The sequence below is a fragment of the Labrus mixtus genome, chromosome 3 (assembly GCF_963584025.1).
Source record: "Labrus mixtus chromosome 3, fLabMix1.1, whole genome shotgun sequence".
NCBI classification, from domain to species: domain Eukaryota; kingdom Metazoa; phylum Chordata; class Actinopteri; order Labriformes; family Labridae; genus Labrus; species Labrus mixtus.
In genome coordinates, this window is record NC_083614.1 from 25,063,530 (window position 1) to 25,091,298 (window position 27,769).

Here is a 27,769-nt window from a genome sequence, read left to right on the forward strand (position 1 = left end):
TGGCAGCAGAAGAGACAGGTATCAAACAGCCTCCTGGCTCTTACTTTATATCACCGGTCAAACTCCACACATGATTGATGTAGTATGTCATAATGAAGCTCAAGAACCTCTTTCATCAGACCCATGCCCCCCGAATCAACCATTTGTAATGCAGCCTCTCTGTTTAAAGATCTAAGTCTAAAGTCTTGTTCTGAAGAACAAGCTGACTGATTGATTATTAAGTTTTGTTATGTTCTGCGCCAAGCCACATGAGACATTATATAACTATATCCACAGACTGAGTAGTACTCCTCATATTGAGTAAAGTGAACGTTGTGTTTTTTAAAGGTGGGATGCTGCTTTAATGTCTCAACAATACAGTCAACATGTGAAACAGCGGATCTTTTATTTATTTGGTGTATCCTAAAAACTTTATTTGCACCTTTTGAATTTCTGCCAACTTCTTTCTCAAACCCAAAATGTATTAAGAAATAAAACATTGGCATGCAGAGACTCATATTCACAGCTTATTTTACAGAAGAGCTTAAAAATTACCATAAAAAAAGATATGTTGTCACTCAGACACCTGGCCAATATTTGCTCATGATGCAATCATAATTCTGACAAATGTCAAGCCCCTTTTTTTGCTTTTTCAAATCAATAATTCGATAAAAATGGAAGCACAATCACATTTATTTGCTAGCATCTACAAAACACAATTTAAGCACCTGACAACTGTTTATCAAGAAAACCTGATGATAAATTCTGTTCATCTGACCACTGTGAACATCGTGTGTGCAGTACAGACATATGCTGCCACCATGTGCTGAAAATGTGAAACACATGAAGATAAGACAGCACTCTTGAAAAAGAACATCTCTATGGTTTTATAGTATAATAACATCAGAGATAGATGTCAGTTTTATTTTAAGGATAACATGTATTTAACTTAAGAAATCAAATCTCAACATAATTGAACTTTTAGGTAATTGTGATGCATGCAGTAAAATCTGTCATTCACTAACAAAACAGGAAGTCCAAAAGTTAAACTGTTCACAATGAGTTGTATCAGCCATTTATAAAACTGGGATACTGTAGTTTGTATTTACACATTTTTTGCATATATGTTACATAAACACCCACTTTAAGTCAATAAAGGTTTATACTAATGTAGAATAGAATAGAATAGAATCTTTATTATCATTGTATACAAGGACACAACAAAACTTTGTTAGCAGCAATCCTAAACAGCAGCGTTTACAAAAACAACAACAAAAATATATTTTTGGTGATATTAAAGAGAAATATGCAAAAAGTGGCCAGGGAAATTGCTGTTCAGTGAATGAATGATAATAATAATAAATAGATAGACAGTTGTGGTGACTGAAAGAATATATACAGTTATTGTTTTGCAGTGACTGATTAGGTAAACAAATATATATATAGAGATATAGTGCAAATAAGTGAAGTTATAGTGCAGTGAAAGAGTATATACAGTTATTATTGTTCAGTGACTGGATGAGTAAATGAACAGTTTTAGTGCAATGAATGAATAAATAAATAGACAGTTAAAGTTAAAGTGCAGTGACTGAGTAAATAAATAGACAATTATAAAGCAGTGAATTACAAAGTTATTGCACGTTGTATTTGCTGCTTTGCTAAAGTGCTCATGATGGATAGGCCAGATCTTTGTAACATAGCAATAAGTAAGGTGTTTTACCTGCTTTTTGTAACATAGCAATAAGTTTTTGTAAAGTGTCTCGAGATAACACTTGTTATGAGTTGATGCTATACAATTAAAAAAATGATTGATTGATTGATTGATTGATTGATTGATTGATTGATTGATTGTATTCCGTCTTGTTGGGGGGGGGGGGGGGGGGGGGGGTGTTTATGGGTTGAGGAGTTTGTCCACAGCTCTGGGATAGAAAATGTAGCCTACATATGTACCTCCACTCTTTATATTTTTCGATCTGAAGAACACTTTTATGCACATAATTGTTTTAACTTTTCAAATAATATACACCAAACAATAAAAAAGTCCACCAAAATATCAAAAAGCACAGGCTAAAAAAAAATGAGAACCCCCTTTAACTATAGTTTCTTAACTAAGACCGCCCTCTAGTGGATGAAGTCACACTTACATGCTTTTAACAGGGCGGTACTTCCTGTCCATTTGGCCCCTCCCTTTGTATAGTGAGGGCCCTGACGTATGCATTCGAGGGTAGCAACTGTTGCCTCGAGACCCCCTCGCGCCATAGTGACTGTAGCCGTGGATACAGTTACTTACCAACGGTCGCAACACTCAGCAACAGCAGCAGCATCTGGAAGTCACCGAGCGCGTGGGAGAGAGGAAAGAGAGCAGAGCCAGGGCAGAACTTTTTCTCCAAAACAAAGGTGACTATATTTTTTAATAGAGTTTAGATTTTTTATTTTAAATTGGAGGAAATTTGCTCCGGAAATTATTTGCTGTCAGTTGTTGGGGTTATTTTCCCACAACATAACATATCCTTCTTTGTAGCATCCGCCCCAGGTAGAGAACGGCTTCCTCACATCAACACTACCCGCTGAACCTCAGTCAGCTACAGGCTGAAAAAAGCTTACATTTCACATCCGCCAACTTCTTTTTGCTGCAGCCTCAACGCTTCTCCTTGCTCAAAAAAAACCAAATGATTCGACACCACTTTACACTTGTTGCTGCGTTGTGTGTGTAGTAGTAGTAGGTGCCGGGAAGTGAACGCACTTCCAGATCAAACTCCCAGCAGGATGGATGGTTCAGGGCTACCAGTGAAGCTATCGCTAATGCTAACTTGGGCAACCAGTAGCAACGAGTGCGAGTTGGGTTCAAACGGTTGTGCGAGATGTGAAAAAAAGGCAACCCGGTCGCTGCAGCTCGTCTCAGCACTGACAAACTTAATTCTTCTGAGTTTGTTGGGTTGATTTTCACTTGCTTATTTGTCGTAAAATGAATTTAAAAATGTACGTAGTCGAGCACGAATATACTTCTACCGGCGACGTTGCCCTGAATCAACGCGATGTGTTTACTAGTCTTTGTCTCAAGAAGTGTTTCGGCAAGATCCACCAATCTCTTTTATTCACACTGATTGTTTTCTAAATGGAAAAAGTTTACCTGACAAACTTTTATTTTCGTAATTTCAGAAACGACTTGAATAGCTGGATGTGTTACAGCTAGGTGGTGCTATGATGGTTTCTCTTTTACGGCTCAGTTTTGTTTTTACAGTCTTGTGTTAAAGATATTAAAACCAGGGGCGCTTGTTACTCTTTATATTAAGCTGATCATACTTGATAAACAAGACAAAAGAAAGTTATTGCTAATGGCGAAGTTGTTTCCCAGTAGCACTTCCTAGTTGTTCAAGTGGCAGATCTCATTATGGTTTCTGTTTGACCCCAGGTCATTTTCAATTTCACCTTTCATTAGTTTTACCGTGGGGCCCTGGAAGGTTTCCAGCAGTTTGTGTTAAAATTGTTTTCTTGTTTTGGGAGTATATCTCATTTTGTCTCCTGAGAAACACTAATTCTAATGAACTATCTTTTTAGAGGCAGCCGTCAGGTGCGTGGTCATTTGTACTGTTATTTGCTTCATACTATAAACGCTCATGAGGGATTTTTACTGTATGAAAATGTCTCTAGTTGAAGTTTTCTCTGCTTATTGCCAATCAATCAAGTTCTAAACTTTAAAATGTATATTTACATAAAGTATTCATCTTGTAAAATTATCAATTTAAAGAGATGCTGTATTATTGTTGCAGGTAAATATATATTTCCTTTTAGGTGGAAATATATTGAAAGAGCTTGTTGGAGTATTGTTTTATTAATAAGAATTACTTTCTTGGCTGCAAATAAGATGTGATGCAGCTTTGAGGAGAGTTGGATGTGCATTAGCAGATGACTAATCCAGTTTCGAAAAAGTGTCCGATATGGAAACTTTTCTGGATTCAGTCGGACAACTGAGTTCGACTACAAAGAAAATAAAAAGATGACTGTGCTGAATCTGTGCGTAACCCCCATCGACCCCACCCCTACCCCCGATTTGAGCGTGACACTGTTATGTTTACATGGCAACTTGATACACAAATACACCCAAGTCATGGAAAGAGAGTGGATGGAGTGGGCCAGGGGGTAATGTGCTATTCTTTAAAAGTCAGAGTTTTTTAATCAGGTTAGTTGCATCTCCCTCTTTGTGGCAAGAGTGAATAACTTTGGCTTGCTGAGGCAGGTCAGACAGGATGGCTAAACATCTTTTTCTTTTGGATTTATGTTGCTTTATACTTTCAATCTGTCAGAACTTAAGCATTCACTGACCTAGCTTGCCATGGCCCTGACTGCAGTCTGTGATTTGCAGAAATGTAAGCCTCTTGTCTAGACTTAATAACCTCCCATCCTTTATGGTTCTTTTAAACCCTTTCTGGTGTTGCTTGTTGTGTGTAGCAGTGTCCACTGTTGCCAGTGTGCCATTTTGAGATTTTAATGGACCCATGTGTGTAGTACAGTTCAGCTATCAATAGGACAGCTGCAGTGGTCTCTCGGGCAGCGGGTGACCTGACACAGCTTTTGGTCACGTGTCCTCGGTGTGTGTGATCCTGTGTGCACCTTCATCAGTGAGCAGTGCTAGTGTATTGGTGTTTGTTGCGATTGCTGTATTTAGCTTATCTTGATGAGGCCTATGCTTGCCTCGGGGACAAGTTGTCAATCCAATAACCTGCTACAGATATAGACATGGACCAATCCACTGCCTTCAATTTTGTTGCTGCAGTTTACAGTTGATCATTTCCTTATAAAGTTACATTAACCTCCTACTGTGCTAACTGCACTGCCTGACTTTTGCACTTTTTATTGTATGAAATTAACACAGATTTAATGGGTTATCCCATAACTCCAGTCAAAGGCATGTCAGGAAATCATTGAGCAAAGCAGAAGAACTGAGAGGAGAATGCCTTGTGGGGCTTGTTAAGTGGAAAATAATAGTGTCATTTGTACACATGAAATGTTTCAGTTTTATAATCTTCCTAATTCATTTATTTGTGAAGGGCTTTCCACTTCAAGTGATGTGCTCTTAGAGTATTAAAATAATCTGTTGAAAATAGTTAAAGTGTCCTTGTAACTGTTAGATCAAGTCCTCAAGCAACAAAGAGTTTGGAAATCAATGTAGACTTTTCCTGCTAGGATACAACAACAACTACAAAAAAAACACCCATCTTGTCATATACCAGAAAAAAATGTTTCCACTGATTGGCCCTCACCCGGTGGCAACAAGTTGAATCTTGTTGTGAAATGAAATGTTTTTCAGTCTGTCTCTTCCGCTTGTGCGTGTGTGTCATCAGGGGCATTCTTAACATTCCACCTGTTTGTATCGTGGCTACACAACTGCTAATTAAATTTCCTGCCACAAACAGCAGACAAGGCAGTGACATTTGCATTACAATTACTGACCCCCCCCCCCCCTCCCTTCAGACAGGCATAGTAGCTGCCCCCACCCTCTCTGCACTTTTCCTTTCTTTTGTAGAGTTTAAGAGAGGTTTATTTGGCTTAAAATGGGACTTCTGTCAGTGCAATCATGTTTCAGACTAATTACCAGAACCATGACTTAGACTTTAGTGAAGTGAGATTTTACCAGATTAGTAAAGAACTAGATCCAGACTGTATTTTTGGATTTAATTTGTTTTGTCTGCTGCACTGCTCTTTAGTTGCTGATTAATCCAGAGTTTTGCTGGGGAACAATGGCAGAGAGGACACAGTTGTAACAGGTGGAAACAAGTACATTTCAGTGCAATGCTGGGTGTCCACCCAATCCTGATCTTTTAGAATCTTCTAATCCTGTTCTTTAGTTTCAAAGGGGGGCAAATGTCAATGTGGGGTTGTTCAATAGACGAGGGTATCTTAAAAGCAACATTGTATGTTAATTTATTTTGCATGTTAGCATTTGTGTTGCCTGACTGACGTGTGTGGAGTGGACGATCTTTATCCAGGGGGATAAAGTGTTGGTGCTAACAAAGCAGTTAAAGTAATCCCCAATCTCCTCCTGGATAATTTCAAATGTCAGTAAAAAGGAAATGAAAGACAAGGAAATCGCTTGTAGATTAGGTATTTCACCAAGAGAGAAGATTTAAACTGTATCCTGTCTTTATGTTTTAGGGTTGTCAGCTTGATTCAAAATCCCATGCAACGTTACTTTGTCAGATCCTTAAGTAATTTCATAGTAAATGATCTGGAAATAACGCTAAATTAAGCTGATTTAAAATCAATAATTTCCTTATAAAAGTTTAGCACATTGACAGAGAGCTGGTTGCCCTAAAATAATTCTTACGTATGAGTTTTGAGTGCAAGTTGATGTGTTAACACCACACCATGTTTAATCCACAATTTAATTTTCTGTCAGAGGTATTAAATACTTAAATCTGCGTCTGATGGCAAGTACTGAGCATGGCACGGTATGAACAACAAACATTTGGATTGGTCTCAAATTTCCAGCATTAACTGATGAGTCATTGTTTGTTTCAAGTAGTGCCGGTGAATCCATACTGTACAAACAGTGTGTTGATTATTTTTCTCTGTCATATCTCTGGAGTAAAAGCTTGCCAAGACTGCAGACTCCTCCAGTACAGCAAACCGCTTATCTCAGGTTCATCGGTCAAGATCGAGGCAGCACGCTGCCAACATCTGAGGTAATCTCAGCAGAATGTAGCTCCCTGGGAAATAAAAGAACAAGGCTTGAAAGCACACCTGTTCAAGGGAGACACTGGAAGTCGATTTAAAGAACAGTAGTGTGAGCATTTTGCTTGGATGCAAGTCTGTGCTAGACTTGGGCATTAAGATACTTTCGCACTCCAGGTTCTCTGTGTAGGTGATTAGTTTAGTGTAAATGAGCCATTGTGCGAAGACTGTTTAAAGACAGCCCCATGTCTCTTATTTACTGATGGACATATCTTAAAATTATGTGGAAAGGCAGGCTGTGGCCCATTTGACAAATGATAAATCCTTAATCATAATGCAAGAGTCCTGCGAATACAGGATCTAAAAAAAGGACACGTTTTTAATTTTTTGTTTCCAGGAAGTACTACTGTAACTCAAAAGAAACCAAATTCAAAGTCTGTTTAAATTTGACTATATTATTCAAATACATTGAGGGGCTGTACAGATATTGTTGGCTTTCAGTCCTGATATGATAAAAAGACCTTGTCATGGCTCAAAAGTTCAGCTCAATAATATTTTTCTGGGAAAATGGGGAACTGACTGCATTTTCCATTTTGCTCAGTTTCAAGCATCTATTAACATGTATGACTATAGTCTTAATACATTCCCAGTTGTGAAAATCTTTCTGCTCCTTTTCTGTTGTCATTGATGTTTTTCCAAATTTGGACACTCAAAATTGACATCTTGAGATTTGTAACGTGAGGGCTGTGGGTGGCTGGTGATGGAGTGCGCAAATCTAGAAATCTGGAAAGGGTTAGAAGAGGTAGGGCGTTCGGGGACTGGAGGAAGTTGCTAGTGTAGGGCACGGGTGACCATACAATCTCCATGGCAACCGTTTGATCTTTCTCTCTGTGGCTGTCAGCGCACACGCTGACGGAGTGGACAGGTCGTGCTGATGACCAGAGGTGGGGAGGTGAGTGGGAGGGGGAAGCAGGGGGGACTTGGATTAGAGACAGTGGTCAGTGCCTCCTATTTCTGCTCTCTCTCTCTTCCCCTGTAAACTCTGCCATCTGCAGACCCAGAGAGCTGCTTTGATTGGATTAGCCATGAATTAATGAGACAGGCTTGAAGAGCAGCCTCTGTTGTGGAAATCTCTTATCATATCTTAATTCGCTCTTTGTGTGAGCTTGTGTGATCCTATAGGCTTTTTTTTAATGAAATCAAAGAAAATAACGGCTAATGTACTTTTAAGGAAAATGTATTTATTTTGCAATAATAAACCCTAAATTGGGGTTGTTAAACTCTCTCCAGAGACCTGTTGTCCCTCTTGGTGCATGTATAAATACAGTGAACAAATGTCCAGTCCTCTTAAGATGAACCTTTTAAAGCACTGTGTCTGACTGCTTTATTTTGTCTTTGGAAAAAGTGCTGCTCTTCTCAAACTGTTGTATCATCACATCGTCTTAAAGAACTTTTGAAAAAGTGGACTTGGCTATAAGAGTGTTGTTTTTGGGTGGCAGGACTATAAAGCGACCTTGAAGAATAGACTGTTGTCTCCTTGATGACTTAAACATTCTTCGTTCTTTTTAGCCCCAAGTAGTTACAAAAACAGAGCACTTTATCCTGTCCTCTTCAATCAAGTCTAAACCAGCAAAATGTCTGTACATTTTTACATTACTCTGCCCCTATGTCCCCTGGTGTCTGAAATTGTTAGCTTACATAGTATTTATTGTTGTAAGTTTCTACTTAGCGTGAGATAGAGGGATCAGGTGGGGGGATGGCATTGTTTGGTTTGGGAAGTATTCTGTTGGTTGCTCAGCAACAGGCTCCTGGAAACGGGAGTGGACGGTGTTGCCATGAGCAACCGTTGTTGCTCTGCAAACAATGTGGGCCAGTGCAAACACGAGCCAAGATTGTGGGCTCCTGCTTTTAATTGAACATCTGTATGTGTTTTTCTCTGATTGAGCACTGTTCGAGACAGATCTGTCAGTGAAAGATGTTTAAAGCTTGTCTACAATGTTAACATGACAGACTTAAGTATTACTGACAGTGTTGGGTGCTTTGAGCTACTTTGAAATGTTTCCCTTGTTTCCATTTAGCTTTTAAAACTCAGGTAACTCTTTTAATGAGCGGCTGTAGTAATGTTGTTGTCTGCTCATCGGGGTTTTGCATGATTGAAAACAGACATACTGAGTCGTGTTTGTCATGGTACCTGTGTGACGTTTTCTCTGGGTTGAAGGCTGAAAGATTTTGTTTTTGAACAGTAGCCTATCCAGAGAAGCCGTCTTGCAGCAGTGTGCTATGTCTCCTGCTGTGGTCTACCTTTGTGCCTTTCAGAGCTGCTTGTGGGGAATTTGTGTGGCTTTTAACCTTCTCTGTGTGCACTCACTCCTGATTCTTTCCCCCTCCACCCCAACGCTTTAGCACACTTCATATTAAAGCCAGCACTTTAATTGGGCTTTGATGGATGAAAACATGCTGGTCAGTGCTATGCTTACTTATTCCTCCTCTGTCGTGTCAAAACACCCACTCCTTAATGGTGTCAAGAAGGCCTCAGGCATCTGTCACTTCCTCTAGTGAAAATGACAAGTCTGAAGATAAATGAAGGGATTGTAGCAAGTGTATTTATAAGCTACGTGACATGAATTAGACAAATTCCTTTCTTTAGAAAGATGCTTGAGCTTTGCAGCAGCTTTAAGATTATTGACTCCTTGTTAGTGTCATTTGATAACTGTCTGTTCGTACTTTAAAGACCTACAAGAACGATGTTTGAAGAAAAACTTTTATCTAAATATGAGAGCCTTTAAATATTAGTGCTAATTGTGCCCTTTGCTTGCAAATAATACATTGAAGGTTGACTTTTAAGGGAAAGGTCAGCTAAGGCTGGATGCAGCACTTTGGATCATGTATGTGCCTTAAGATTGACATATCAGAAGTTTCAACATAGGCCTCCTCCACTCAGTCTATTAGTCATGTAGGCAGAGCAGTGTTCCTTGCCTGTGGCAAAGTCTCTTAACATGGAAAATGCCAGTGGTGGCACACCCAAATCTGTTGTTTTTTTTGTCTTAAAGGTACACTCAGTGTTTTTTTCTTTTATATTCAAATTGTTCCCCTAAGAATTACTTTTCCCCAGATGTTTTTCTTTAGTCAGGGTGATCTGCATGTGTGAATGCAAACAGCCACATTTTTCACTCAGACTTTATCCAGAGTTGCACCTGCAAGCCCCCTAGAAGTTTTTCTGTAAGAAGTCAGGGTGAGTTGATGTGAGAACGCTCTCATTTAAATGGTACATTGTGTTTTTTTTGTTTACTAGAATGTTCTTCGCCGCTGTTTTGTTTATATTGTGATTCTGTCAAACTACACATAGCATTGATTTAAAGGAAAATATTCTTATTATAGCATAGTATAGCCATCTTTTTTTGATATGTCCACCACTTCTACATCGTTCTTTTTGTGTCATGTCTTACCTCAGCAGACCCCCACATGTCTGACAGGGATAGTCTCTTGCTGTGATGTGCATGTGTGAACAACCAGATTAGGAGAATTTGAGGGAGATTTTTGGGAGTGTATATTTCAAAACGGCTTAAGAGTGAAAGTACAGGGGCGCCAGTAGCCTAGCGAGGTACAGGGGTTTAAAACCTCTAGAGTGGGCGACCCAGGTTTGAATTTGAGCTGTGGCTTCTTCCCAAATGTCGTTCCTCACTCTCTCGCCCCAGTTTCTGACTCTATCCACTGTCCTATCTCTATAAAATAAAGGCACAAAAAGTCCAAAAATAAATCTTAAAAAACGAGTGAAATGGTTAGATGTCTCCTCCTGTGACAACATATAGTTTGACACGGTCTTCAACAGAATCTTGACCCTTGTCAGAAGTGAAAATAATATAAAACAAAATGAGAATCACTGATGTCCAAATTACAACTTAGTGTCAAGATCTGTAGGGAAACTATGGTTTAGTAAAACATATCCCCTTATTATCTCCTGTTGCCTGTGGGAACTTCTTGATTATGGGTTACAGAGATTTTGTGGTATTGTCTGTGATAGCTTCAACATGTTGTATTTAGTGGCAACATTTAAGGTGGTTTTATAAATCAGTGGTTTTATCCTGTATCATGGAAGTCTTAAACACCGCCACAAAGGAGAATAGGAAACTAATTTCGGTGTGTGCACAACATTTATGTGGGAACTCTGGTTTGGTTAAATGTATTTACTCTTTGTCTCTATCATCCGTGGGGTTTCCTTGATTTGGACACATTTTCCCCATTTTTCTTCTCTCTGAATCACATGTAGAATTTGTTTGTTATTAGTCATTGTTGATGAACTTACATCGATCCAATTTATCAAAATGTAAGATACAGAGATGTATTTTTTTTAGAATTGAAATCACAAATTTAACAGCTTAAATCATGCAGCCCCTTCAGAAAGTTTAGATTTAGTAGAAATAGCACCTCTGCACCTGTTGCTTGTGGCTTCCAGATAACGGCAGGCTAAACGGTGTATTCATATCTCTTGAAATTAAAATAACATTTTAGTGCTTCTTATGTGTTGGAGCTAATCATAACATGTCAAGAGCAGGTTGTCTCGTTTTCAATGCTCTGGATGAAAAACGATATCTTGTCAAGCGGCTGACTTTTTCTGCTGCTCCTGGATCTCTGCCTTCAACCAATAGACTGCTCATCAATTCAAGTCAACCCCCCCCCCCCCCCCCCCCAACTGTGCTGTATCTCCCCCTCCTTAGTCTAATCCTCCTCCCCCTCACACTCGAAAGTTCCTGTGCAAGAGCTCCATAAAGGGGGTGGGGTGGGGAGGGTTGGAGGAACAGAAGTGGGGAGAGGAGGAGGGGGTGGTTGTCATGGATTCCTCGCCATAGCAACCGACAAACGTTTACAAAGCATTGAGGAATTTCCTCATATCAGCTGGATTATTGGAGCCCTCAGAGAACAGCTCTCGTTCGAAACAAACGCTGGATATCATCAGGAGCCTGGCAGGACCCCGAGCCCCACTGCCGTTTTCATCTTTTTCCCCCTTCTTTTTCTTTGAGAGTGGGGAAGTTGCTTTTTTATATGCTTACTCCCCCTTGCAGGTCCATTCTTCTCTTGTCCCGGCCTTACTCCCGCTCTTTCCCTTTCTGTTTTTTTTTTTCCGAAAGGAGAACCTTTGTGTAACTCCATTTTTAGCTCCCCTTTGCTATGCTGTGCACATTGTCACCCAGTGGAAAGCCGAGTGGCAGCAGTGGGTTTGGTCCTCAGGAAGCAGTTCAGTGCTGTTGGTAACTTGAACTCTTGTACAGTGACTTTTCCACCTGGATCTGATCTGTCAGCAAGACCATGAGTGTCTGTGTAAATCTGTTGGGCTGCATATTCTGCTATTGATAAAGTCCATAGGTGGGCAGCCTTTAGCACTCTGAGAGCTCAGCTTGACTAAGAAAAAAGAAATCCCCTATTACACAATGAATCCCTTCATAGCTCAAAAAGGAAAGGGGTGAGATAGACGAACTTTAATTAAGTGTGGCTGTTTGAGAACCATTTACATGTGCTATTTTCTTTTAAGCTTTAGTGTTACTTGTAAAAGAATATTTTCAGTCTTATTAAAAACTCAATCCTGCTTATCTGGTTTCTTCTCCCCTTCTTCATGTCTTCCCTCAACACATAGCATGCAGAGCTCAGAGGGAGGGTCAGACACCACAACCAGCGTGGCAGCGCTGCGGACGTCATCATCAGCTCAGGCTCCGGTAGTACAGCCTGTGCCAGCCTCCCAGCAGGTAGGGTTCTATGTCTTAACAGCTGTAATGATAGGACTAATAGGGGAAACTGTCTTTTAAATGCTATTTTAGAAACTAGCTAGCTGTAGTCTAGTGCTTTTGCATGGTGTCTTCAGAAAACAGTAACCTTTATTTACAACAGGTTTTCTCCTGGATGCATTTTGTCAGAAACTAAAGCTGCAAACTACGTATCAACAGATACTGTCAACAGATGCATATTGTGTCCTCTTACTATGCTATCTTTTGCCCTTTCTTTACCACACCAGTTTGAAGCAATTGAAAGCGATAATGCTTTAACAAAATATATAGAACACATTCTTATTTTGTATTGTGATAAACTTCTTTGTCCTTTGCCTGTCATCAGAGGAGTACAGTGTCTTCTGCAGACATTTGGTATAAATCTTTCAGCACTAGCTTAAGACTTAAGCCTTAAGGGACACATTTGTTTACATGTTTGGCCGTGTTGTGTTGACTGTCATGTGTTTACAATGTTGTGCATGTGTGTGATTGTACATGCATACCTTTGTAATGGAGTTATGTCTTGTATCCACACAGAGGGTGCTGGTTCAGGCCACAGGCTCAGCTCAGAAGGGAGGACAAGTACAACAGCTTTCAGTACCCAGGGTTCAACAGGTCTCTCAGCAGGTACACAGTACCGTACTTACTTGTACAGGGCTGTGAGAATAATGTAACACCCATTGAAAATTAGAAGTTAAATTAGTTTGAATGATTTGATTAAGCCGGAGACTTTTACTTGTTTTCTTTGCAGTAATTTCTACCGATCCAAATAATCAGAATCCTGTATTGTTCAAGCATAAAGCCTCTTTCTGCTAGGCTTTTATGTCACATAAAAACTTTCATGTCTTATTTATGTCAGCATTTACAATCAGGATGAATGATAACAGTCAGACCAGGGTGTGGTGAATCTGATCTTTAAGTAACTCTATCAGAAGCTGCTTATCCAGGGCATGTGTCAAAGTTTTCTTTCTGCTTCCTCTGCCCCTCTTGGTGAGAAATGTCTTTCTGTGGCTGAGCCTGGCCCACTGCCTGCATACATGAATAACATGAAAATAACATTAGATCTAATAGTTGGTAATTAAACAAATGTTTATAATGTATTTGGTGATCAGGTTTTCTTTAGATTTCAGCTGCAGCTTTTGTGACACTGTGTATGGATGGTATGTAATGTGAGTTTGTAGCAAAGCCCAGTGATTCCTGGGTGCTTGAGTCGCATCCCAATTCAAAATATGTGTGATGTCTAGTGTCATACAATGACCAGAAGCAGACAAGACTGTTTAATATTACCTCATCTTATTTATTTAGGTCATGTCACACCTGTCGACATCAAATTAACAGTTTGTTTACTGTTTTTTTTTTTTTTTTTTTTTTTTTTTTTACATTTTTATGCATCAGTATAGCAAACCATGCATGCTGTGTTGTTTGTCAAATCAAGCTTGTCTTTACTAAACTACTGGCACTGTATGTCTATATCAGTTCACGTTGAAATAAATCAATAATAAATCATCAGTTTTTTTTAAATAAGAGATGAAATGGGCTTTTAATCAACGTTATTTTTCCAACATTTCTTTTTTTCCCCATCCGGCTTCATTTGAAATGCATTAAGCTCCTGATCCCCTTTGAATGCAATGTACTTATTTACCAATACAAATCATACATAACCTCATCATTAGAGCCTTAGCAGCACTGAACACAATAGGCTGTGTTTGTAATCTTATATTTTACAGTTGAGGCTTCTGGTTTGGACAAATAATTATTCAAAGACCTAGAGGTGTACAGACTTTGTCACTGCACTTCAGTTACTCACTGTAAACCTGCAATGATATATTTCAATATAAATCTGATTAAAAGTAGTGAGTTTATTCTAGAGGAATTCTAACCTACAATTTGTATCAGTACGAGAACATAAAGGTTCTAACTTTTTTTTTCTAACATTGTCCTGTTTGGTCTCTTCATAAATAGGTTCAACAGGTGCCACATGTTTACCCATCCCAGGTCCAGTATGTAGGAGAGAGTGGAGAGACTGTTTACACCAATGGAACTATGTAAGCAACTTTATATTGTCAAAAAATGACCACAATGCACTGTGATATGAGTTTAATTCAGGCCAGCATAGCAAACAAATATATAACAATGAATTTTAGTAATAACTTTACACACATGTACTGTATATATGAATATAGTTTAATTTACATAGTTTATACTGTTTTTACTTTCTGTATAGAATGAAGTATTCCATTATTGTTCAGAATATTGGTCATAGTTAAAATTCCTGCTTGAGTGCTGTACAACATTGTGTTACTCTTAAATGACACAGACAGCACCATGCATAATGTTATGCTCCAAATTCAGAGTCCAATCTTGAATAATGTATGAATGAGAGCTGGATTAAAAAGCCTAATGAAAAGAAAGGCTTTCAGACCAATTTCCTCATCCTTTCAACCTCTAACTGCTTTTAAAGTGTCTCTAATCAAAATCCACAACGAAGGCTAAAGGGTTTTGCCCCTTAACATCTAAAAGTTTGATATGACTCATTTCAGCATCATCGACTACTTCATATCACATCACATGAATTATATGGTTGTGTATAAAACAAGAATATTCTATTCGGGTACATTCAATTCACTTTATATGTCTCAGAGGGAAAACTGTAGAGGCACAAAGAGTATTACACTTAACAAACTTTTTAAAGCATCATTCTGGAACGACATTACTGTATGCTAATTACAATGACCTCTCCCTAGCCGAGCAGCCTACTCCTACAATCCGGACACCCAGCTGTATGGGCAGAGTAGCGGCGGAACCTACTTTGACTCTCAGGCTGGTGGAGCACACGTCACCACAGTGGTCTCCTCTGCCAGTGGTGGGGTGCCCCCTCATGGCATGGTGGGCATTGCTATGGATGTGGGCAGCAGCCACATCATCTCCAGTGGAAGCACCTACCTGATCCATGGAGGAAATATGGAAGGAAGCCGCAACCACATATCACACTCATCACGCTCCTCCTCAGCTATGGTGAGCAATAGCCCATACTCATGTATTTGTGGTACTCTGAAGAACCTTTTCAAATACAAGAGGAAAATAAAGCCAGCAAAAAAGAGGAATCAGAGGTTTGCAACCACTAAACACAAACTTACTGGTCCAATATACTTAGGGACATTTTTTCTTTATCTTTATGTTGCCAAATTACAGTTTATACTCTATAGTACTAAAAGAAGTTAATACCTACTAACTTTGTAGATGTCTCTTACTGAGTTATTTACTTACTGAGTCCATATTTGGTTAGAAGATGCAAAAGAAGTGCCTACTGTGATTAGCGCTACCTGCGCCGGTGTCAAGATTGATGAGGCAAGCCTTTAAATTTAGGGAGAGCCAGCAACCTTTTGGGGCCTCCCTGCTCTGGAGTAACACACAGAGAGCCCGTAGAATCGGGACACAGGCTTAAATAATTCAGCGCTGCCTTGTTTCAGAGGTTTTCACAGGCACTTGAGCGCCCTGTGAAACAAAGCAACCCCTGGGGCTCATTACCATTTGGCCATGAACCCTCAGTAGCCTTCTTAAGGCTTGGAACGCTGCCGGTCTCTTTTTTCTTTTCTTCTGCATCTCCATTTTGGCTGCAACACGACATATCTTTTTCTTTTTTGACTTGAGTCAGCTACAGCTCAACAGAATGTCTCTGGTTTTGTACTTCAGTTGGACTGCATTATTTCTTGTCGTCCAAAAGACAGAATAATATGCCAGTAGGTTTAACACCATGACACTGTTGCTAGTGTCATGGTAACAATTGTCAGGTTTCAAGTTTTACAAATATTATTTCTAAGTTACATTGTTTAAACAATTTTGGGGGAGGGGGGGTTGGGTTGACCTGGTGTCTCCAAACTTGATGTGACCTGTGCCCCTGTTTGTGGTTCCTATTTGCATACATTAGAGTGTCTGACGGCAAACCTTCACTGAACAGCTTAACCCTATGAATCCCTTGATTTGCATGCTTTTGTCAGTCATAATGGATTTGGCTGCTGACCGATTTGAATGGAAATGCAGAAATCTGGCTGCCCGCTAACAGTCTTATTTCCTTTTTTTTGTTTGTGTGTTTTTCATATACCTCTACTTACTTCTGTCCCTTTCTCATTTCCTATCTCTCACTCTCCTGCTTCCTCACTCTTCTGTGTTCACTCTTTCTTTTTTTGCATGCTTCTTCTGTCTTTAGCTTGAAATGGCGATTGAAAACCTCCAAAAGTCTGAAGGAATTGCAAGTCACAAAAGCAGCCTGCTCAACAGCCATGTAAGTCAACCAGGAACTTTCTTTGAAAAAGACATGAGCGAAAAATGAAACAAGCAACTAACAAGCTTAACTTATTGGAAGTGTGTTTGACTTGTGCTCTGTGAGGTTTAACACAAGTCCAACTGCTGGCTTTACTTAACCCTCCGCACTGTCCCAATGCTGCGCTTAATTGCCTTAATCAGTTTCCTTCCTTGGTCTTTACTTGCATTCACTGTCACCTTCTGAATGGGATCCTATATAAAATTCTTAACACTCTGCATGGACTTTGTTGATAGATTTTTCAATTTGTTGTGTTCATTTTACTTTTAAGTTCACCAAGAAAAGCCTCCCGTGTCAAAGACTGTGAATGCACTTGAACTTTTCCTCTGGTTTGAACTCTGTCATTCAAGTTTAATGGAATTCAGACGAGATTTTGTTCTACTACCCAGAATTTTCTGCGTTTAAACGCTCTCCCTACATTCCATCTGAGTATCTTCTGTCATAACATAATCTCCTCATCATTTGTATAAATAGTGTTTGAAGTATCTGCTTTAAATCTGGTATTTTCAGCTTTTTTTAAATGCAAATTCTTTATGATTGCATTGTTACAGACAGAATTATAACCATATCTTTCTCTATAATGTCTTTATTTGTCAGATAGAATAAAGAGCGCTCCAAAAAATGTGAATGTTCATTCATTTAGCCATTTTTATGTTGTAGTCGTTCACTAGTCAAGCTAATTTCCAAAAGGAAGTGTCTAAGCAAGGCCACATCGGCAGTGTGAAGGAGCTGCAGTGCCTCTTTGGTGTTAAACCTCATGAAAGGTGGTCATTTGATGTGTTTGTTTTGTGCCTTTTGATGTGATAATAAGATGCCCCTCTGTCCAGGTGAATATCACAGAGCACATTTTGCCTGCTAATTGTGTCACTGTGTCGTCCTCTGTTTTCAGCTGCAGTGGCTGCTGGATAACTATGAGACAGCTGAGGGGGTGAGCTTGCCCCGATGCTCCCTGTACAACCATTACCTTCGGCACTGTCAGGAACAGAAACTGGATCCGGTCAACGCAGCCTCCTTTGGCAAGCTCATCCGCTCAGTCTTCATGGGCCTGAGGACCCGGCGCCTTGGCACCAGGTAGGAACAGGAAGAAGTCATCGCCGATGGCAGTAATCATGCAACTGTTATTGATGGGATGAGTGTGATGAAGCCTATAGACATTGCTGATGTAAGAGTATAATAATAGTGATTACACTGATGGCAAATCTTCTCCTCCTCACTGGTTTCTGTTTTTTCTGTCACTGAATCTACCAGAGGCAACTCTAAGTATCATTACTATGGCATTCGGGTGAAGCCAGACTCACCACTCAACCGGCTGCAGGAAGACACTCAGTACATGGCCATGAGGCAGCAGCCTGTCCACCAGAAACAGAGGTCAGCTCTCTCTCCCTGACTGCTACATCTACCCTTTTCTTCCCGTTGACATTGCCTTGGAACACAACTTTCAGCCATTTGACATTTACTCTGTGACCTTTTTTGTATCTTTCCTTTGTATGAGATGTCTTTGAATTAAGATTATTTACCAATGAAATTTAACTTTGAAAACTTTGACCCTGTGACAACTGCCTCATTGTACTTGCTTGCATTTATTTTTTGTCCTGTCTTTGTTTTTCCTACTTGCCTAATCCTTTTAAATCCAGCTCACATCTGTGTTCCTCGACTGTCTTTATAGGTTCAAACCTCTGCAGAAGGTGGACGGCATGTCTGACAGCCTGTGTGGGAGCTCTCAGCACTGTAGCAGCACTCCAGAACAGTCTGTGGCTGCTCAGAGCCAGCACCACCAGCAGTACATAGGTGAGGAGCTTGTTGGGCTGTTATGTCATCTTATTGTTTACAAATGTTTGACACTTCTTCTCCTTTCTTCTCTTTTTTTTTTTTGCTGATCCCAATCTCTCGTAATGTCACTAGATTTTACTTTCAGTTATATCATTCAGCAAAATAAAATGTTTTCCTTACTCAAACATTGTGAACACAATAATGGTCATCATAGCGTGTTTGTTTGAGGCTAAAGGATATGTTTCTGTTTTAACATACACTTCATGACCAGACTGCTTTCTGTCCCTAGAATTTTCAAGCCTATTATGTGTGTGTGTTTGTGCGAGTAAAATGAGTGACACCTGTCTACATTTTTCTTTATATTTATGCAGATACGGCCCACTCTTTGCCTCCATTTCCCTCTCCTGACTTGGGCACCCAGCCTCTGCCTGAACGCATCAACATGAATGATATGAAAAAGCTGCAGACACTTTACAGAGAGCACTGCGAGGTATATCATATCCCAGTACACACTCTTATTTTTATGACACCTTCACTACCACAGGAAAGTTTGAACACATTTTTATTGTCACTAGCTGCTACAGTTAAATGAATGTTGTTGAAAAGCTAAAGCTAAATCTGCCTGGTAGGCACAAAGAGAAACTACATTGATTTTACATGTTGAAGTCAGTTTGGAGGTCTTAGGGAGGAATGTTGACAACTATCTTGTATTCAAATGTAAACCAGCTCTATTGAATATATAGGTGTTTTCAGACCAAACAGTTCTGGGGACTTTTTGAAGAGGAACTATCCCTGAGAACTACTCACCATAGGGACTTCTTTCTGTCTGCATTCGCACCGCTGTAGTACCTACTCTGAGGCAGGAGCTAATAAGGTTCCTCTAAACGGGTTCTAGGAACTAAAATAGTTCTTACTTCATAGGTCCTGCGGCGCGGAATCAATGAAAAGGGGGGAGGGTTCCAACAGTTCCTAGAACTATGACAAAGTTCCTGCAGTCCAAAAGCAGCTATTGTCTCTATTTTTAAAGATTACATGAGAGGACCAAACACAAAATGATAATGATAATACAAGCATTTTTTTCTGTGGCAGAAACCTTCACTTTTATACAAAGAAACATTCTATGGGCAAAACTGTAAAACTTGTTTCCTCCTAATCTCATTACATTCTTCATTGAGTTTATCCCACACACATTATAACCTACAGCCTTAATGATATAATATCCTTAATCAGTAAACCCAATGAAAGCAGTCAACAGGGGGCAGCTTTCAAAGAAACTGATGTGAATAAATGTTAGGAAAATGTTTAAAGAGAGTTATAAAGACACATTAAACAGCATGATTACCGTAAAATCTGGTGTATAAGACGCACTTTTAATACCTAATTTTATATCTTATAAGTTGGCTGCGTTTTAGACACCGGTGCGACCAATATACCAGTATAAAAAGCTGACACATGCGCCTTCATTACCGCGGGTGCAGAAGCCACCATCAATGTGCGCGACTTGCTGCAATTACAAAAAATTAATCCGCATTCATTGCGTATTGAAAGCTGATTTCACGCTGAGCTGGGGAAGACAGCGACACAGACCAGTCTGTGCGACATTTTCACATCTTTTCTTCCTCACAAGGTCATAATCATGCATTTACAGAAAACGGTGTTATATTGGTTCTTAAATAAACCTTATCGAGTGCTCTTTTGATTCAAAGAGTCCTATATTAAAGTTAAAGAGTGACCAGCGGAGTCAGGCAGAGAGCTCAGAAACTAGGGGTCTGTGATTCACAACTTCCACTGCAGGCTGAGAGCTCAGCTACCGTACTGTAGCTAGTAGGAGCGCAAACTCCCGAAAGTGAAAACAAACTGAACTAAAAGAGTGACAGAGCTGCACAGAAACTGCACGTTGTTGACTTTTCTGAACACAATAGAAATCGTCACGCAGGAAGACAGTCAACTTCAACTTTTTTTTTCTCTCTGAGACAACTTCAAAAACAAGGTGCGACTTGTATTCCAGATTTGACGGTACATTTCACAGGTTGCACAGCATAGTTCATAAGTACAAAGTGGTTTGAAGAAAAAAAAACTTCCCAAAAGCATTGGCAGTGAGAGGGGTAGAAACTATATTGGACATTAAAATTTGGGGTCTTTACTGGCAGGAGAGCGGCTGTGATTAAAGCAGAGAAGCTCTGTCTTTATCATATTATCCCTGCCCTCCCCTTGTCCAGTCTCACCACGCTCCCTTTGTTCCAGCCGTCTTTTCATCTCTGTGCAGCTTTCAAGACATGCCAATTAACCTTTCAGCGCGCTGGGTGGACATCTTGGTGTCTTTGTGGTGGCCTCCCCTCAGGCCTTTGTGTTGCCTTGTCTGTGGACAGGCGCATTGGCTCCTGTCTTTGTCTGCCAGCATATTCCTGTCACTCTCTCAGCTCTCATTGAGCTGTGTGTTTCATGTTTATGCATTTTACTTTTTTATCTTCTATTTATGGGAGCCGACAGTGACCTGTTAACACATTAGCCAAGACTTTTACTGACATCTTTTGAAATAACAGCACAAATGAAGGTAAAAAGTTGGCCAATGCAATTTAATAAGTGTTTTTATTTTAACCAGGACTGTGAATGGCTTTGTACCTCCTCTCAGGCTTGTTTTTATTAATGTCATGGTAACAACAGCTAAATATTCTGGCACCAACTGTGCCATTAAATTAATGTCTAAACACAAATGATTAGGTGTTTAATGAAACTTCTGAGAGTAGTGAATCACACTGTAAACTGCTGTGTGTCTGTTTTGCACACAGGTGTTTGAGGTTAAGATTGGGGAATCTCTTCAGCATGACGCCCGTCTGTCTGTGATCATGCATGTGAACATGTGTTGGTTGTCCTCCACACGTCTGTCTTTGACTTTCTTTCTTTTTTTGTCTTTTCTTTTTTAAGGCCCGTTGTTTTTTTGTGTGGTGAAAAAAAAACTGTGACGGCAAAGACAAAAAACCCGCTCTTGTTTGGAGGGGATGGGGAATTCTCCTTTTTGTTTTTGAGTTCTGTGTTTGACCTGTTGCTTAGGGCAACCGTAAACATGGTTGCCATGGCAACGGCTGGAGAGGAAGCAAAAACATATCATGTGATTGAAGCCTACACTGCTGTGTAACAGGACCCAGCAGCAAGTCCTGCTAGATAGAGACTGGGGAGAATCTCCAAGCACGGCATGAATTGTATGCTTGTACTCTTAAAGGCGCAATGTTAAGAGATACTGAAGTGTTTGAAAAAACAAAGAGATAAAAGAGTTTGACCTCTGTCTCATGCGGAGTCAGGCTGACGTTCTTAACTTCTATCTACATGTGATTATCTGTTTATTCTGTTTTAGTTTCATAATGTGCGTGTTGTGGTTTATCTGCTTGTCCTCTTTTTACAACCAATTTTAGCTCTCTCACTGATCATTTAAGATCTCTAGATCACCGCTGCTTCCTTTAGCGCTCATGAAGTGCTTACTTATGTTTGAGGCTCTTAGAGAGCAGTGTACACACACACATGAACAGGAAAGAGGAAGTCTCACGGGTTAGTTCAGGTCAGTGCTTTGAAACTGAAATGAGACAAATACATGCATTAATCTAAATATATAAAAACAACCAAGGTAAAACAATCAACTTAAAAACCTCCAGATGAAGCCTGAACATGGCCTTAAGGATTCTCCTGATGATTAATGGGCAGGGAGCTGGGTTTGAGCTGGCTCATTGTCTAACCAGGAGGGCCTGCAGTGAGCGAGAGCCTGCCCGCCTGCCTGTAGGAACTTTGTTGTGTGTCTGGTTGCCATGGCTCAGTTCTGTATGTTTTGTCTCCCCCACCCCCTTCTTCCCTCTCTTTCCCTCCTCTCTTCCCTCCCTCTCACTCTCTCTCACCCTCCCTCCGTTGCTGCTCTCCTACAGGCTACTTTGGATGTGGTGATGAACCTCCAGTTCCACTACATTGAGAAACTTTGGCAGTCTTTTTGGTATTCAACACCGCCATCTAGTGACGGAAGCACCACCATCTCCAATAGGTCAGATCACAATTTTAAGTAGAACTAATGCTGAAAAGAAAGCTATTGTTACTTTAACATCTACATTTAGTGGTGTGTTTGAGCTGAATTAAATCCTATATATTTAGTAGAGTAAACAAATGTCTCCCTGTGTTTCTCTCCTGTCTTTGTGTAGTGATGATGACCTGGACGGTGTGATCCCACAAGAGAAGCTGGTAGCTCTGTGTAAATATGAACCTGTCAGATTATGGATGAGGAGCTGTGATCACATTCTCTACCAGGCTCTTGTGGAGATCCTGATCCCTGATGTGCTGCGTCCTGTCCCCAGTCAGTACCACTGTTATTTTTTTAGATTGAATGAATGATAGACAAGTTTATTACAGTGCATGGAACAGCTTGTCTGTCAGTGTTCTAAGGTAGCTGAGCGGATACTAAAAGGTTAAAAAAAACTTTTTAGACCACAGATTCAGTGAGTGTGTTCGATTGAACGTGTTAGAGCATGAATGGCAAAGAGTGAGAGTGAACCCGTTTGTAGTTTGGAAAAGGAAAGGGGGCTAAGTTGTTGCACTGAAGATGAATCAATGCTTTCTTTTCAGGTACTTTTCATCATTAGTGAAAAATGTCTGGTATCTATTTTATGGCAGAGTAAAGCAAAACCACACAGAAGAATTGCTGCAATACTGTTATGCAACTCCTCTATTTAAGGCCACATCTGAGGCCAATACTGATTCCAGTACGACCTAAAATGCAGTACTGGGTATCAGTGAGTACATCAGTCAATGCACCGATCCAATAAATCCATCATTTGTTAGCCCCTAAAGTTCAGTTGGTTTTAGATGAGTTATCATATGAAAATCACAGTGTGGGGCTAGCAGAGAGTTAGTGAAGCCAGCGGAATATCAGCAATCAGTGTTTTTGCACTCTTAATTAATTAAGGTGACTTCATTTGCAACTTTCTGATGTTTTTAAATCCAACTAGACTCTGAGATACCTCGGCAGTGATGGCAGCCACCGCAAGATGGCAGCGCCCACAAATCTGCCGGCAGATTCATCTAAATTGAATGTAGTAACGTCAGTTTGTAATCCAGGCTGCTCTGTTTCTTCAGGCACACTGACTCAGGCCATCCGAAACTTTGCCAAGAGTCTGGAGGGCTGGCTGACTAACGCCATGACCAACTTTCCTCAAGAGATTATCCGCACAAAGGTAACCAGCTTTTCAACTACTGTTTTCTAGATTGAATGTGCACATAAGATACTGAAGTGTGTGTGCAGACACTGTGCTAATTATTTGTTACATGCAGTCATGTTGAGTCTTGTGTTACCATGCACACTCTCGTCAACCTCTTAGGGAATATTTTAAAAATATGTGTATATTACTCCAGCGGTGGATTTAGTAACACCTTCATGAATAAACCTTGTGCATAAAGGAATTTTTACTCTATTCAGTCAAAGAGAAAACTCAGGCAGCCCTAGAAACCTAAACTGATTCCATCAGAGCTTAATGTAATTAGGCTATGATAGCTAAATAAAAATAGAGGGACATTTACTAAAAGGTCTTTGATGGATCGACTCTGTTTCCCATTGTAGGTGGCTGTCGTCAGCGCGTTCGCCCAGACTCTGAGACGTTACACTAGCCTGAACCACCTGGCTCAGGCAGCCCGGGCCGTCCTCCAGAACACATCTCAGATAAACCAGATGCTTTCTGACCTCAACCGGGTTGACTTTGCGAACGTCCAGGTAAACTTGCCTGGTTATTTTACATTTACACTTGATTTTAAAATCATGCATCGCCTCAGGTCCAGACTGTGTTTTTAGGTTTCTTACCGACTGTGTTTGTTGTGTCTAACAGGAGCAGGCATCCTGGGTGTGTCAGTGTGATGAGAGCGTGGTTCAGCGTCTGGAGCAGGACTTTAAGGTCACCCTGCAGCAGCAGAGCTCTCTGGACCAGTGGGCTACCTGGCTCGACAACGTGGTCTCTCAGGTCCTGAAGCCTCATCAGGGCAGCCCCAGCTTCCCCAAAGCTGCTCGCCAGTTCCTGCTCAAGTGGTCCTTCTACAGGTACCAGGCTGTCACACTTTCCTCTCTGCATCAGTCTGGTTAGCTCTCTGAGGCGTAGATGCTGCACTTTCTGTTCATAATATTATAAATGTTGTGTTTTTGTCTCTCTCCCTCCCGTAGCTCCATGGTGATCAGAGACCTGACCCTGCGCAGTGCCGCCAGTTTTGGCTCTTTCCATCTGATCCGCCTCCTGTATGACGAGTACATGTTTTACCTGGTGGAACATCGTGTGGCTCAGGCCACCGGGGAAACTCCCATTGCTGTTATGGGAGAGGTGAGAAAGACAAGACCTGAAGCTGCTTGCTCAATACAGTAAAATTACATATTTAATGACTGATGGTGAAAATAGTTTGAGGCCTAAAGCTCTCTCATGTTTCCGTTCACAGTTCAGTGACCTGACCTCTATGATGCCATCACTGATGGAGAAAGGTGAGATTTTTTTTTTGGATTTTTTTGGGGGGGGAATTAGGAAGAAGACATGATTTAGAAGATGTTTTGTTTAAATTATTCCTATCCTAGGGTTATGTTGATATTAGCGACCCCTTTTGATAAAGTGGTAAGGTATATTGGTTAGAGGTGTTAGTAGTCCTTTTCCTCTTCTTGGCATTAACCCAAACTGTAACATTCCACTCTGCCTCTGCCGTTAGATGCGTCTTTTTCTGATGAGATGAGTGACCTGGGCAGTGACGCTGATGCCTCCAGAGGGCCGACTGAACCGGCCGTTAAGAGAGAGAGGATTGACATGAGTCACCCTCTGCAGGAGATGTGAGTCTGAGCGGGGGCCCGACTTGAGAGCCACGAGGACCAGTATGTCTCCCCGAGGAAAAAGTGACCCTGAAGTTGTGTTTGGGGCCCTTTAGGGACACTGAGGGACAAGCACACTCCTTCTGCAGTCAGTGTGCCATGTACATAAAGAAGAAAGTAGCAGCGTTGGTCCTCCCCTCACTAGCGTTTAAACAGACGTTGATCTGTCTCCTGAGTAGCTCATTCATCTGTTTTTTCTTTCTTTCTTTTTTTTACTCACAGGGTTGTAACACAGGCCTGATTTTCTTTCCCTTTTCGTTCCAACTGTGAATGACTTTGTGCAGTAACTTTTTATTGGATGTGTATCTTTGAGTGGTGGTGTGTGCTGTTTGTGATTCTTCTACTCTTTTTCTTTTTTTATTTGAACTAGATGTGCCATAGTGTCATTTGAGTGCCTTAGATCGCTAACTTTAAAAACCACCACTACAGATGTCTGTCCCTCAGCTGTGCCTCTACCGCAGTATGAATGTATCGTCTCCAAACCTCAAGACATTCAAAGCACCTTTTAATGTAGATTTGGTGTAGGTGTGTACTCTCCTTGTTGCCTCTGCTGCAGCTCGCAGCGTATTCACTAACGCACACACAAAAAAAACAACTACAAACATGCAACTTACTGACCCAAAGGACCTTTCCCTGAAACGTTCCCACCAGCTTAGCCACAGTCAGGAAAACGGGGAACTCAGTACGCGTGTAGATGTTTCTTTACCTCAATAGATTTTTATGCTGTGGTCCTTTTGGCTCAGATCATATGAGGAAAGTATAAAAAAATGTAGCCACTGTTGCAGTCTGTGTATCTTGATCCTGTTCTCATTGATGTAAATAGTTCTCATTCATTTGGTTTCAGCCCTGAGATAGCTCCTCTGGGTGCTCTAAGGATACACCTTGTACCGAGAGTAAGGGATAAATCCAGACTAATCAACTTTATGCTAAAACCTAAACTGGAATCTGCTGTCTCATTAAGACTTATTTTCTGATTTTTAAAAATGGTTGTACATTTCATCATTTAATCAAAACTCACCGGAGCATATAAACCTATGAAACCAAAACCCATTCACAGAAACAGGATCTCTTTGTCGTGTGTAAGCCAGTGCACACTCCCAGAAATCAGATACTTTGACCTCATGCTGTTTCTCAGATAAAGTCTTATGTTCTGTTTGGATTAGCTAGAGGTAAATACAGTGCATTATATGGGGAACATGTCCATAATAAATAATATAAATATATATATCTTTTTATGATGTAGGAAGTCTGTGCTCTGTGGCCTTTGCCTGATCGCTCCTCACACTGTATCAGAAGAAAGAAAAAAAAGCTTTGATGTGTAATGAATTAGCCCAGAGTGTGTGATAAATGTTTCAAATCTCAAATGTTCAGTGTATGAAATCAAATTATTACTTAGGGTGCTTCTGCTCCACAGTAAGCTATTAAACTGTAACAAGAGAAATTTCTATTTATAAGATCTATTCTGATTTGATTGGCATCTGCTTTGTGTTGGAATCTATTTGGTTGATTTATTTTCTCCTCGTTTCCCTCGGATGATTTTGTTGTAGCGATGAGAATCCTCGAGTTTTTACTTATTTAAGGCTTTTTGTAACTCGTGCCTGTCACAGTAATTTGCCTTCAAGTGCTTTGGAAAAAGAAGTAATTTCTGTGTAATTTGTAATGTTTGGTAAGACTGTTTTAGATTTTTTCGGCGGAGGATTATTTTTTATTGAACTAGATTTGGTTCTTCTTACAAGTATACTGAACCCTTATTTTTGTGCATTTAAACCTGTTCTTGACTACACTTTAACTAGCCTAAGGACAGACAATGTCTGTAATAAACTGCATAGTTCAGCTGTATTTTGTACTTGGTCACAATGTGTAATAAATTGTTGTAAACCAAAACAGTTTGAGAACATTTATTTTTATCAAATGACATCACAAAACCTCTATTTGGAACAAACAGCAGATTTACAAACACTTTTTTTTTACTAAGGTTTAGTACAAGTGGCTTGTTCAATATTTTAAGTTATTCTAGAGATTTTCTTCATACCATATTTACATAATTTAAAAAATCCTAGTTTCCATGGTTCCAGTAATATTCTTAGCATTATGCACACGTTTTGTTTTCTGCCGTGTAGCTTAGTGTGTAGTTTGAAAACACAATGAAATGATTCAGTAGAAAAAGTCAACACAACTCAAATTAGAGGAGAACAAGAGGAAAAGAAAGCTTGGTCCTAAAACAGCAGGACACCGTCAGAAAGAGGTGCACGTCCTTCAGCGCTGAGGTGTCAGTCTGAGTAAAGGTGCCTCATCTTCAGTTTGTATATTTTACCATGAATCCCGTCTTCACCTTTTCACCTCTGGACTCCCCCACAGCGACGATCATTTACACGATTCACAAGGAGCAGCCTGCCATGTACTTCC

General features: G+C 40.2%; 2 protein-coding genes across 7 annotated transcripts in view; one reads left to right on the forward strand and one right to left on the reverse strand.

Moving 5' to 3' along the window:
* The first annotated feature begins 2,185 nt into the window (after positions 1 to 2,185).
* rfx2 (regulatory factor X, 2 (influences HLA class II expression)) lies at positions 2,186 to 27,247 on the forward strand. Of its 5 annotated transcripts, XM_061034178.1 has the most exons (19): positions 2,259 to 2,376; positions 7,553 to 7,603; positions 12,281 to 12,389; positions 12,945 to 13,034; positions 14,370 to 14,452; positions 15,152 to 15,422; positions 16,615 to 16,689; positions 17,618 to 17,799; positions 17,977 to 18,096; positions 18,395 to 18,516; positions 18,870 to 18,988; positions 22,410 to 22,522; positions 22,677 to 22,828; positions 23,608 to 23,705; positions 24,089 to 24,238; positions 24,351 to 24,559; positions 24,680 to 24,833; positions 24,946 to 24,988; positions 25,207 to 27,247. In XM_061034178.1, exons 3-19 carry the CDS (start codon positions 12,282 to 12,284, stop codon positions 25,326 to 25,328), a joined length of 2,211 nt encoding a protein of 736 aa, XP_060890161.1. In that variant the 5' UTR covers positions 2,259 to 2,376; positions 7,553 to 7,603; position 12,281; the 3' UTR covers positions 25,329 to 27,247. The 5 variants fall into 5 exon arrangements, with proteins under 5 accessions (XP_060890157.1, XP_060890159.1, XP_060890160.1 ...); XM_061034174.1 differs by lacking the exon at positions 7,553 to 7,603 and having other exon boundaries at positions 2,186 to 2,376; XM_061034179.1 differs by lacking the exon at positions 12,945 to 13,034.
* fcho1 (FCH and mu domain containing endocytic adaptor 1) overlaps positions 27,248 to 27,769 on the reverse strand; it is a 53,543-nt gene continuing 53,021 nt past the window's right edge. For both annotated transcript variants that reach the window (XM_061034172.1, XM_061034173.1), the window contains exon 27: positions 27,248 to 27,769. In XM_061034172.1, the coding sequence (XP_060890155.1) occupies positions 27,741 to 27,769 (29 nt within the window). In that variant the 3' untranslated portion in view covers positions 27,248 to 27,740.

Excerpts from the sequence above, each read along its gene's own strand:
- rfx2 (XM_061034174.1), top strand. The coding sequence starts at position 2,192 with ATGCATTCGAGGGTAGCAACTGTTGCCTCGAGACCCCCTCGCGCCATA. Across the intron at positions 18,989-22,409 it reads TTTACAGAGAGCACTGCGAG|GCTACTTTGGATGTGGTGAT; the intron begins GTATATCATATC and ends GCTCTCCTACAG. Across the intron at positions 24,834-24,945 it reads CCATTGCTGTTATGGGAGAG|TTCAGTGACCTGACCTCTAT; the intron begins GTGAGAAAGACA and ends TTCCGTTCACAG.